At 42.0% G+C, this 13,718-nt stretch overlaps 2 protein-coding genes across 2 annotated transcripts; both read left to right on the top strand.

Annotated features, from left to right (window-relative positions):
• The first annotated feature begins 8,055 nt into the window (after positions 1–8,055).
• Positions 8,056–12,199, top strand: LOC137621031 (serine-aspartate repeat-containing protein F-like). Its single transcript, XM_068351471.1, has 2 exons — positions 8,056–9,933; positions 10,058–12,199. The coding sequence occupies exons 1-2, from the start codon at positions 8,056–8,058 to the stop codon at positions 12,197–12,199; spliced, it is 4,020 nt and encodes a 1,339-aa protein (XP_068207572.1).
• On the top strand, positions 12,196–13,194 carry LOC137621030 (clumping factor A-like). The gene has a single exon (XM_068351470.1). The coding sequence runs from the start codon at positions 12,196–12,198 to the stop codon at positions 13,192–13,194; it is 999 nt and encodes a 332-aa protein (XP_068207571.1).
• Positions 13,195–13,718: the final 524 nt, after the last annotated feature.

Genomic DNA, 13,718 nt, shown 5'->3' with positions numbered 1-13,718 from the left:
GGTTAAGACTCAGGTTCAATTCTTGGTTAAAACTTAGATTCAGGTTCAATCCCAGGTCAAGACTCATGTTCAATCCTAGGTTAATTCAGGTTCAATCCTAAGGTAAGACTCCAGTTCAATCCTCGGTTAAGACTCAGGTTCAATCCTAAGTTAAGACTCAGGTTCAATCCTAAGTTAAGACTCAGTTTCAATCCTTGGTTAAAACTTAGGTTCAGGTTCAATCCCAGGTCAAGACTCATGTTCAATCCTAGGTTAAGACTCAGGTTCAATCCTAAGTTAAGACTCCGGTTCAATCCTCGGTTAAGACTCAGGTTCAATCCCAGGTCAAGACTCATGTTCAATCCTAGGTTAATTCAGGTTCAATCCTAAGTTAAGACTCTGGTTCAATCCTCGGTTAAGACTCAGGTTCAATCCTAGGTTAAGACTCAGGTTCAATTCTTGGTTAAAACTTAGGTTCAGGTTCAATCCCAGGTCAAGACTCATGTTCAATCCTAGGTTAATTCAGGTTCAATCCTAAGTTAAGACTCCAGTTCAATCCTAGGTTAAGACTCAGGTTCAATCCTAAGTTAAGACTCAGGTTCAATCCTAAGTTAAGACTCAGGTTCAATCCTTGGTTAAAACTTAGGTTCAGGTTCAATCCCAGGTCAAGACTCATGTTCAATCCTAGGTTAAGACTCAGGTTCAATCCGAAGTTAAGACTCCGGTTCAATCCTAGGTTAAGACTCAGGTTCAATCCCAGGTTAAGACTCATGTTCAATCCTAGGTTAATTCATGTTCAATCCTAAGTTAAGACTCCGGTTCAATCCTCAGTTAAGACTCAGGTTCAATCCTAGATTAAGACTCAGGTTCAATCCTAGGTTAAGACTCTGGTTCAATCCTCGGTTAAGACTCAGGTTCAATCCTAGGTTAAGAATCTGGTACAAAATAATGTTTAATGATTATCAAATCCACATTACCGAAACACTTCAAAAACAATGACGCCTTCAGATTCCTCTTGAAAGACTTAAAAGTTCTAGATCCTAGATTAGAGGTATATCTTGGCTCCAGTAACTTATGGCTGAATATAATAAAATAGAGTGTTTCAGTAACATTTAAAATAACAATTCTAGAATAATGAAATAATCTATCAATTTACGAATACACATTAGTATGATGAATATGATGATGTCAATGAGAGTGGTATTATTATGGACATTTGGATATTTATTATCATTATAATTCTTATTTTATTTGTTATTATTAAAATTGAAAAAAAGGAAGCCGTCACAATCATCAAGATTATGATTATCATCAATTATTATTGGTGTTGTTATTCGTAAGGTAATGACAAACGGCAATTTACAGTTATTTTTTCGTTACCCAAGTTAATTTAGGTTAAATTTCGTTGCTTAACATTGGAATAAGAGGCTCCTAGCCTATAGAGACAATTCTAAATGATCACACCGTTATTATAAAGGTTAGGTCTAAGGCAAACCAATGTAAGCCTACTGGCTACATTTTTTGGTCAAACAGATTTCCAAAGTCTCATATTCATCTAAGAGCCCAGCTCAAGCAAGGTGCCTCCTACACAGGACAAACCTAAAAAAATGAAGTTATTCCAGAAAATAGGCTTTTAATTAGGTTCGGCCTAATCTAAATAAAATAAAAGTATCTAAAGCTAGCCGTCCAAACCATCCTCATGGAACCAGCTGACATGCCCGACGCTACCAGTCGAAAATTGAACAGGCCTAGGCCTATTGCTCCTCCAAAACAGGATGAATTTTGCCACTAAGAAACTTGATTGATGTAGAATTAATCGCCCTGCCTGGCGATCTGTTGAATGAGGGTTCGAGACAAGCTACAGCCAGATAGATTCTGATAGCGTCTGTAACCTCACCATCAATGAGAACTATGGATTGGGGCGCCCATAGGTCTACCTGCTGAGTCGTCAGCAGCCATTGCCTGGCCCTCCCTGGGCCTAGCTTGATGGAGAAGGGATTGGGCGCTGATCATATGTATATATTAGTCCGAGTGATGACTTAAGTGCAACCTGGCTTTAAGACATAGGCCTATATGGAATTTATCTTCTAAACTTTTACAGCTCACAGGTCCTGAGTTTAAATGATAACGAGGCAAGGCAAAAATTTTAGCATTTTTCTTTATATTCAAGATGGCTGGCAGCCACACGAAGGACTAAATTAAACATGTTTTGAAGAGCTTTATTCTTATTTTAAAATGTTCAACTTTGTATGAACATAATAGATGAAAACTAAATGCAAATACACATACACACAATCATATATATATATATATATATATATATATATATATATATATATATATATATATATATATGTGTGTGTGTGTGTGTGTGTGTGTGTGTGTGTGTGTGTGTGTTTGAGAGTATTTATCTACAAAAAAAAAAGGAGAACCACTTCATTAGAGTTCGTAGTTTCGGAAATTAATGATTGTGACTTTGTTGATATGCTAACTCCAATCAAGTTTTTTCACTCATCCTTTCGTGGCTAAAACACACACACACACACACACACACACACACACACACACACACACACACACATATATATATATATATATATATATATATATATATATATATATATATATATATATATATATATATATAATTATAATAATAATAAAAGAAAAACCACATGAGAGAGAGAGAGAGAGAGAGAGAGAGAGAGAGAGAGAGAGAGAGAGAGAGAGAGAGAGAGAGAGAGAGCTTTGGCTTTTTCTGGAAAATTGCCAACTTGCCAAGCACAGTGGGCCTACACATCTAACATAATTAATAATCATAGGCCTACAATGAACCAAGTAAATGTGTGGGTGGGTCGTTTCTTAGCATTATTATTGATTTTTTAAGTAATAGATCTCAAAGAGTTGTTGTTGATGGGCACCATAGTGATTATAGGAATGTGATATCTGGTGTTCCACAGGGTAGTGTTCTTGGCCCATTACTTTTCATACTATATACACATGACATGTGGTTTGGCCTAGAAAACAAGCTTGTTGCATATGCAGATGATGCTACTCTCTTTGCATCAATTCCATCCCCTGAATGTAGATCTAGGGTTGGTGAATCCCTTAATAGAGATTTAGCTAGAATTAGTGCATGGTGCAAATTATGGGGTATGAAGTTGAATCCTAACAAAACTCAAAGTATGATTGTAAGTAGGTCAAGGACGGTGGTTCCTCAACATCCGGATCTCAGTATTGATAATGTTTCTTTAAATATGTATGACTCTTTCAAAATTTTAGGTGTGATTCTCGACAGTAAATTTACTTTTGAGAAACATATAAGGTCTGTGTCTTCTTCAATTTCACAAAAAATAGGCTTATTGAGAAAGTCTTTCAAGATTTTCGGTGATCAATCTATTCTGAAGAAGTGTTTTAATTCTTTTATTCTACCTTGTTTTGAGTATTGTTCTCCTGTCTGGTCTTCAGCTGCTGATTCTCATCTTAATTTGTTGGACAGAAACTTACGGTCTATTAAATTTCTTATTCCTGATCTAGATTAATCTCTGGCACCGTCGTTCAATTAGTTCATTATGTATGTTGCATAAGATTTTTCACAACTCTGACCATCCTTTACATTCAGATCTCCCTGGACAATTCTATCCTGTTCGTAATACTAGGCAGGCAGTTAATTCTAATAGCAAGGCCTTCTCCATCACGAGGCTCAATACTACGCAGTACTCTAGAAGTTTTATTCCAGCTGTGACCAAGTTGTGGAATGATCTTCCTAATCGGGTGGTTGAATCAGTAGAACTTCAAAAGTTCAAAGTTGGAGCAAATGCTTTTTTGTTGACCAGGCAGACATAGTCTTTTTATAGTTTATTTATGACATATTTGTTTTTGATGTTGTTGATAGTTTATTATATGACATGTCTGTTTTGACGTTGTTTCTTATTTTAGAATGATTTATTGTTAATGTGTTCTCTTCATTTATTTATTTCCTTATTTCCTTTCCTCACTGAGCTATTTTTCCCTGTTGGAGCCCCTGGGCTTATAGCATCTTGCTTTTCCAACTAGGGTTGTAGCTTGGATAGTAATAATATATATATATATATATATATATATATATATATATATATATATATATATATATATATATATATATATATATATATATATATGTATATATATATATATATATATATATATATATATATATATATATATATATATATATATCAAGGTCAATGTCTAGACTCAATCAAACTGATAGGCTATTTGTTTCATTCTAGCCAGCCTATAACATGTTACAGCTTACTAAACTTGATAATCTACCCTGTCACATTCATCTTACCAAACAACTAGGCCTATTGATCTTGAAAACTTCGATCAAAGTATTTTAAAGAGTAGTTTTTATGTGTGGGTATGATGTATTTGCTGTAATGAATGTATATTTAGTGATTTTCGATTATTTAGTATTTGGAAGGTGTGAGGGAGTGTGGGAGGTTTGTAAATACTGAAAGTATGACTTTTACACAGGACTTTTAGGCAAAAAGTAGTGTGGAAAAGTAGTCCGTAGGTATTCAATGTTACAAAAAGAATGAAGATATTAAGGCTTTCAGGAGGAAACTGAAGACTTTCTTGTTCTGTAAGGCTTCGATAATGTGGATTTGACAATAAACGAGCAATATGCGGTGTGAAATGCTGAATGCCTTGGAGAGTATAGGCCTACGATAACATTAATGATGAAAAGTCCTGTAGTGAGTAGGGTTCCAAGCTATAACCCTAGTTGGAAAACAAGATGCTATAAGCCCCAGGGCTCCAACAGGGAAAATAACCCAGTGAGGAAAAGGAAATAAGGAAATGAATAAAATACAAGAGAAGTAATAAACAATGAAAACAAAATATTTTCAGAACAGTAACAACCTTAAATTAAATCTTAAATAAAATATGAAAACTTCAAAATAAACAAGAGAAAGCGAAACAAGATAGAATAGCGTGCCCCAGTGTGCCCTCAAGCAAGAGAACTCTAATCCGAGACCGTGGAAGGCCATGGTACAGAGGATATGGCCCTACCCAAGTCTAGAGAACAATGGTTTGATTTCGGAGTGTCCTTCTCCTATAGGAGCTGATTGTGATTTAACAGAAAAAAATATCATATAGGCCTATCTTTCAAAGGTAAAAGTCGAATGGTACTCCATGGTACTATTTGCACCGACTCGCAGCGATGCCCTTTTAGCTCGGAAAAGTTTCCTGATCGCTGATTAGTTACAATTATATTGCTCAACCAAATCAGCGATTAGGAAACTTTCTCCGAGCTAAAAGGGCACCCCTGCGAGCCTCTGCAAATCTGCCTCGCTAAAAAGAATTGACTATAGGACATTGTCCTAAGAGAGCTCTGTCATTGCCCTTTGCCGTATAGATTTAGGTGTAATAAAAAAGTTATTTAAAAGAGATTTCTACTGCATCTTATACGAACGAAACGGACGATAAATGCTCAGCATTTCATTTTATAAAATGCTCAGCATTTCGTTTTACAAAATGCTCAGCATTTCGTTTTACAAAATGCTCAACATTTCGTTTTACAAAATGCTCAACATTTCGTTTGTGTGTGTGTGTGTGTGATATTACACATATGTGAAGAGGCAGATGATATATATATATATATATATATATATATATATATATATATATATATATATATATATATATATATATATATATATATATATATATATATATATATATATATATATATATATATATATATATATATATATATATCTGCTTCTTCACATATGTGTAATGACAAACACACACACACGTAAACAATTTTATTACAAATGATTCATACTTCATTAATCTACATGATTTATATTAATCTAGATTATTAGTTTATATTATTTCTAAGATTTATAGACAGATTATTATTATTATTACTTGCTGAGCTAAAACCCTAGTTGGAAAAGCAGGATGCTATAAGCCCAAGGGCTCCAACAGGGAAAATAGCACAGTGAGGAAAGGAAAAAAAGGATAATAAAGCTTTTTAAGTATAATAGAATATTTGCTTTGGATTGACGCCAAACAACCGGGTAGATATTATGCAAACTAAGAGAGGTCAACGGAGGGTGATATAGTCGGTCTCTCGTCCTATAAGAGCGTTGCCACTCATGAGTGACCTTTAAACCATTAATTCTTTATATTTTCTGTATGAATATAGATTTAGGAATAATGATAAGTCACTATAGATTACGCCATTCCTTTATTACATTTTTGTACTTTTTATTTAAGAGAAATTTCTATACCAGAAATAAGGAGATTCGGAAGAGAATTAGTTCAAAGATAGTTTGAGTTTTTAACAAAATGGAGAAAAGACGTAAAATGCAACGAAATATATTTCTAGGAAAATCTTCTACGAATAGCAGTTTCCCTATCAAATTTTCCTTTCCGGGATTTGATTTTCCTATTGCTTTGAAGACTTAAGAATTCTGGAGACAATTTTGAACTATTCCGAGACCGGAGACGACTCCTACTCTAACTCCAAGGACCTATTGAAGTCGAAACTATCTTTTTCGCCTTCTTTTGAAGACTTCTGAATTCTGGAGGAAATTTTAGATTTTTCCGAGTCTGGAAACGACTGAATCCGAACACCATAGTGCTACTGAAGTCAAAACGATATTTTTGTTATCTTTCGAAGACTTACGAATTCTGCAGACAATTTTGAATTCTTCCGCCTTCCGGAGACGACTCCGACTCTGACTCCAATGAGCTACTGGAGTTGAAACGATATTTTTGCTATCTTTCGAAGACTTCCGAATCCTGCAGACAATTTTGAATGCTTCCGCCTTCCGGAGACGACTCCGACTCTGACTCCAATGAGCTACTGGAGTCGAAACGATATTTTTGCTATCTTTCGAAGACTTCCGAATCCTGCAGACAATTTTGAATGCTTCCGCCTTCCGGAGACGACTCCGACTCTGACTCCAATGAGCTACTGGAGTCGAAACGATATTTTTGCTATCTTTCGAAGACTTCCGAATCCTGCAGACAATTTTGAATGCTTCCGCCTTCCGGAGACGACTCCGACTCTGACTCCAATGAGCTACTGGAGTCGAAACGATATTTTTGCTATCTTTCGAAGACTTACGAATTCTGCAGACAATTTTGAATTCTTCCGCCTTCCGGAGACGACTCCGACTCTGACTCCAATGAGCTACTGGAGTCGAAACGATATTTTTGCTATCTTTCGAAGACTTCCGAATCCTGCAGACAATTTTGAATGCTTCCGCCTTCCGGAGACGACTCCGACTCTGACTCCAATGAGCTACTGGAGTCGAAACGATATTTTTGCTATCTTTCGAAGACTTACGAATTCTGCAGACAATTTTGAATTCTTCCGCCTTCCGGAGACGACTCCGACTCTGACTCCAATGAGCTACTGGAGTCGAAACGATATTTTTGCTATCTTTCGAAGACTTCCGAATCCTGCAGACAATTTTGAATGCTTCCGCCTTCCGGAGACGACTCCGACTCTGACTCCAATGAGCTACTGGAGTCGAAACGATATTTTTGCTATCTTTCGAAGACTTCCGAATCCTGCAGACAATTTTGAATGCTTCCGCCTTCCGTAGACGACTCCGACTCTGACTCCAATGAGCTACTGGAGTCGAAACGATATTTTTGCTATCTTTCGAAGACTTCCGAATCCTGCAGACAATTTTGAATGCTTCCGCCTTCCGGAGACGACTCCGACTCTGACTCCAATGAGCTACTGGAGTCGAAACGATATTTTTGCATTATTTAGAAGACTTCCCGGAGACAATTTTGAAATTTTCCGTCTCCGGAGACGACTCCGGTTGATTCGTTTTGCGTTTTCCATTTATTCAACTTAAGCCTCATTCCAGCAATAGCATCTGCAAAGTTATGGCTACTTACATAAACACTTCATTGTTGAAATTTTTGTCAAAAACTGGAGTCCAGATGCCTGGACTTTATTATGTTATAGGCTTACCTCCCGTAATTGTGGCGGGAGTGGCGGGAGTGGCCGGATATGTTTACAGAAAATTCGTTAAAGCAAGGAATAGAAACATTTCCATGATGGGCGACATCTCTCGCTTGGTGGATAGGTTCGAGATGGCCGTTGAAATGGCAGGTGCTGCCCAGGAGGAATTACTGCTGGCCCATTCCATGAACGGCGAACTCATTCAAGATCTTACTGAAGCGCTTCAGACAGAAAAGGATTTGTGCAGCGCTAAAGGGAAGTTACAACAAGATTTATTCAACGCGAAGAAGACTCACCTTGAAGATTTGCTCCGATTGAGCGAGGAGGCTGATGCTCAGGTCGCGATGGCGAAGGACGCAGAGGAAAAACGAAATTTGGAAATTGCAGAGTTACAGGAGAAATGCAGCAAACTAACAGACGTCTTGGATCAGCGAGAGGAACAGCTGGACAAGAAGGAAGACGAACTCGCTGCTAAGGACGCTGTTATAGCTGCTGCTAAAACAGAACTCGCATCGGCTAAGATGCAAGTGAATAAAGCCAAGTCTGAAAACGGCAAACTTGTTCAAACAATCATCGACTGTCAAGAAAGGGAATCCATCCGCGAGAAGGAGAATAAAGAGCATAAGAGAGAGCTTCAAAAGGAAGTCGAGCTTAAGAGAGAGCTTCAAAAGGAAGTCGAGCTGAAGCAGGAAAAATTGAGGAACCTTGAAGAAAAGTGTGCCGCTAAGGAATCAGAGGCACTCTTAATGGTGGAAGAATTGGCTTCCATAAAAGGAGAAAATATGAATCTCTGGAAAGAGATGGAAAAGCAGACGGAAAAGATGAACGAATTTAAAGAACTTTTGTCGGAGAAAAGCCGAGAACTGGAGAAGAAGGAAGACAAACTCGGTGCTAAAGACACTGCTATAGCTGCTGCTAAAACAGAAATTGAAATGGCCCAAAAGAGAGTGAAGAACATGGCATGTGAAAACGCAAGGCTTCATCAATTAGTCACTGATTGTTTAGAAAACGAATCAATGCTCAAGAGGAAAAATGAAGAGCTTGAGAGAACAGTTAAAAATGAAATCGAAAAAAATTTAGAAATGCAGGAAACATTGCGGAAGAGTGAAGAAAAATGCGTCGCCAAGGAATCGGAAGCATTCTTAGCGGCGGAAGAGTTGGCTTCGATAAGAAGGGAAAATGCAAATCTCAGGAAAGAGCTGGAAAAACAGAGAGAACTTTTATCAGAGAAAAATCATGACTATGTCTTGGTGGAAGCAGAAAATCAAGGACTAAAACAAAAGATTTCCGAATTTCAGGAACAAGAGAAGCTTAATGAGGAGTTGATAAAAAATCAGGAAGTAGAAAAAATTAATCACATTGATCTATTGCGAGATACCAATGAAGAGCTAAGGAAAATTTTAGAAATGAAAGAACAACACTGCAACTTGCTGAAGAACGATCTGGAAGCTGAACAGAATAAACGGAAGAAACTTGTTGAAAACTTTAAGGATGCTTGCAAACATCTTGAGGAGGCAGAGATAAAACTCACTGAGCTACAAACTAAATTGGAAGAAGAAAATGGTTGGCTAACTCATCTTCGTGAGAAAACTAATTTTGATCGTCGGTGCATATTGGAAACTGAAGTCAATAGATTCATTGAAAATAAACAATTTGAACTTGCTCTAAGTATACTAAGAATTGTCATCGAGGATGATGGTAATGTGTTGGAATACCGCATAAAGGAGTTGAGATGCTTGCTGGATATGCAGAGGGTCGAAGAAGCCCAGGATGTGCTTGCTGAGCTTCCGGACAAACTTCATAGGTGTATTGATATAAAAGTGGAGTCTGCTCTAATCAGTGCTTACACCTTTGACTTTGAGACCTCGCAAGCACTATTAAAAGAGGTTTTAGATGTGTGCCCAAATCAAGCAAAGGGCTCTCAAAGGACAGGAATTCCTACAGCAGCGAAAATTATGGCAGGAAATCCCTATGTTAGTAGAAAGTTTGGATTTCGATGCTGCCTTAGAAAAAGTTGCATTGACCATGTCCCTGGGGGAAACCTTCCCTTGGGTGACTGTCGACATTGTCAGAACAGCGGGTAACATTTTCTGTAAGCTTGGGCGACTAGAGGAGGCGAGAAAATGCTTCCAAATTCAAAAGTGGAATGATGAATCTGAGGATGACTTCGGGGATGAAAGCGGCGATGATCACTACGAGACCGACTCCGACTCCAAGACCGGGGACACCGAGGAATCCCACTCCAACTCCGATTCCGAGAACGGGAACACCGAGGACTCCCACTCCAACACCAATTCCGAGACCGGGGACACTGAGGACTACCACTCCAACACCAATTCTGAGACCGGGGACACCGAAGACTCTCACTCCGACACCGATTCCGAGTCCAACTCTGAGACCGACTCCAACACCGAGACCAGAGACACTGAGGACTCTGACTCCGAGACAGACTCCAAATTTGTGGACAACTTTAACTTTGACTTTAACTCTAACTCAAACTTTGACTTTGACTTTGACTTTGACTCCGACTTTAACTTTAATTCCTACTTTGACTTTGATTTCAACTTTAACTCCGACTCAGACACCGACTCCGACTCCGAGACTGACTCCGACTCTGAGACTGACTCCGACTCCATGACGGACACCGACTCCGAGACCGACTCTGACTCTGAGATCGACGCAGACTCTGAGACCCACTTCAACTCCCAGAAAGACTCCGACTCCCAGACAGTCTTCGACTCGGACTCAGAATCCAGCAACGACTCGGACTCCGACAACGACTCAGACTCCGAGACTGACTCCGACTCTGAGACCGACTCCAAGACTGACTCCGAGACTGACTCCAACTCTGAGACCGACTCCAAGACTGACTCCGACTCAGAGATCGACTCGGATTCTGAGACAGACTCCAACTCCCAGACAGACTCCGACTCCAACTCCGACTCAGACAACGACTCAGACACCAACTCCGACTCCGAGACTGACTCCGACTCTGAGACTGACTCTGACTCCAAGATGGACACCGATTCCAAGACCGACTCTGACTCCGAGATCAACTTTGACTTTAACTTCGACTCCGACAACGACTCAGACACCGACTCCGACTCCGAGACTGACTCCGACTCCGACTCCGAGACTGACTCCGACTCCGACTCCGAGACTGACTCCGACTCCGAGACTGACTCCGACTCCGAGCCCAACTCCGTCTCCGAGCCCAACTCCGAGACCGACGCCAACACCAACTCCAAGACCGACTCCAACTCCGAGATCGACTCAGATTCTGAGACCGACTGCAACTCCCAGACAGACTCCGACTCCAACTCCGACTCAGACAACGACTCAGACACCAACTCCGACTCCGAGACTGACTCCGACTCTGAGACTGACTCTGACTCCAAGATGGACACCAACTCCAAGACCGACTCTGACTCCGAGATCAACTTTGACTTTAACTTCGACTCCGACAACGACTCAGACACCGACTCCGACTCCGAGACTGACTCCGACTCCGACTCCGAGACTGACTCCGACTCCGAGACTGACTCCGACTCCGAGCCCGACTCCAAGACCGACTCCAACACCAACTCCAAGACCGACTCCAACTCCGAGATCGACTCAGATTCTGAGACCGACTGCAACTCCCAGACAGACTCCGACTCCAACAACGACTCCAACTCTGACAACAACTCAGACACCGACTCAGACTCCGAGACTGACTCCGACTCCGAGACTGACTCAGAATCTGAGACAGACTCCGACTCTGAGACTGACTCCGACTCCGAGACTGACTCCGACTCTGCGACTGACTCCGACTCTCAGACTGACTCCAACTCTGAGACCGACTCCAAGACTGACTCCGAGACTGACTTCAACTCTGAGACCGACTCCAAGACTGACTCCGACTCTAAGACTGACTCCGACTCCGAGACTGACTCCGACTCTGAGACTGACTCAGACTCTGAGACTGACTCCGACTCCGAGACTGACTCCGACTCTGCGACTGACTCCGACTCTGAGACTGACTCCAACTTTGAGACCAACTCCAAGACTGACTCCGAGACTGACTCCAACTCTGAGACCGACTCCAAGACTGACTCCGACTCAGAGATCGACTCGGATTCTGAGACAGACTCCAACTCCCAGGCAGACTCCGACTCCAACTCCGACTCAGACAACGACTCAGACACCAACTCCGACTCCGAGACTGACTCCGCTCTGAGACTGACTCCGACTCCATGACGGACACCGACTCCGAGACCGACTCTGACTCTGAGATCGACGCAGACTCTGAGACCCACTTCAACTCCCAGAAAGACTCCGACTCCCAGACAGACTCCGACTCGGACTCAGAATCCAGCAACGACTCGGACTCCGACAACGACTCGGACTCCGACAACGACTCGGACTCCGAGACTGACTCCGAGACTGACTCCAACTCTGAGACCGACTCCAAGACTGACTCCGAGACTGACTCCAACTCTGAGACCGACTCCAAGACTGACTCCGACTCAGAGATCGACTCGGATTCTGAGACAGACTCCAACTCCCAGACAGACTCCGACTCCAACTCCGACTCAGACAACGACTCAGACACCAACTCCGACTCCGAGACTGACTCCGACTCTGAGACTGACTCTGACTCCAAGATGGACACCGACTCCAAGACCGACTCTGACTCCGAGATCAACTTTGACTTTAACTTCGACTCCGACAACGACTCAGACACCGACTCCGACTCCGAGACTGACTCCGACTCCGACTCCGAGACTGACTCCGACTCCGACTCCGAGACTGACTCCGACCCCGACCCCGACTCCGAGACCGACCCCAACACCAACTCCAAGACCGACTCCAACTCCGGGATCGACTCAGATTCTGAGACCGACTGCAACTCCCAGACAGACTCCGACTCCAACAACGACTCCAACTCTAAAAACAACTCAGACACCGACTCAGACTCCGAGACTGACTCCGATTCCGAGACTGACTCAGAATCTGAGACAGACTCCGACTCTGAGACTGACTCCGACTCCGAGACTGACTCTGACTCTGCGACTGACTCCGACTCTGAGACTGACTCCAACTCTGAGACCGACTCCAAGACTGACTCCGAGACTGACTCCAACTCTGAGACCGACTCCAAGACTGACTCCGACTCTGAGACTGACTCCGACTCCGAGACTGACTCCGACTCTGAGACTGACTCCGACTCTGAGACTGACTCCGACTCCTAGACTGACTCCGACTCTGCGACTGACTCCGACTCTGAGACTGACTCCAACTCTGAGACCAACTCCAAGACTGACTCCGAGACTGACTCCAACTCTGAGACCGACTCCAAGACTGACTCCGACTCAGAGATCGACTCAGATTCTGAGACAGACTCCAACTCCCAGACAGACTCCGACTCCAACTCCGACTCAGACAACGACTCAGACACCAACTCCGACTCCGAGACTGACTCCGACTCTGAGACTGACTCCGACTCCATGACGGACACCGACTCCGAGACCGACTCTGACTCTGAGATCGACGCAGACTCTGAGACCCACTTCAACTCCCAGAAAGACTCCGACTCCCAGACAGACTCCGACTCGGACTCAGAATCCAGCAACGACTCGGACTCCGACAACGACTCGGACTCCGACAACGACTCGGACTCCGAGACTGACTCCGAGACTGACTCCAACTCTGAGACCGACTCCAAGACTGACTCCGAGACTGACTCCAACTCTGAGACCGACTCCAAGACTGACTC

The sequence above is a fragment of the Palaemon carinicauda genome, chromosome 27, assembly GCF_036898095.1.
Source record: "Palaemon carinicauda isolate YSFRI2023 chromosome 27, ASM3689809v2, whole genome shotgun sequence".
Classification (NCBI taxonomy): Eukaryota; Metazoa; Arthropoda; class Malacostraca; order Decapoda; family Palaemonidae; genus Palaemon; species Palaemon carinicauda.
This window is presented reverse-complemented; position numbering and strand designations above follow the sequence as displayed.

Bases quoted from the DNA above. Each gene is read 5' to 3' on its own strand.
- LOC137621030 (XM_068351470.1), top strand. From the start codon at position 12,196: ATGACGGACACCGACTCCGAGACCGACTCTGACTCTGAGATCGACGCA.
- LOC137621031 (XM_068351471.1), top strand. From the start codon at position 8,056: ATGGGCGACATCTCTCGCTTGGTGGATAGGTTCGAGATGGCCGTTGAA. The intron at 9,934-10,057 runs GTTAGTAGAAAG...ATTTTCTGTAAG, and splicing joins TTATGGCAGGAAATCCCTAT to CTTGGGCGACTAGAGGAGGC.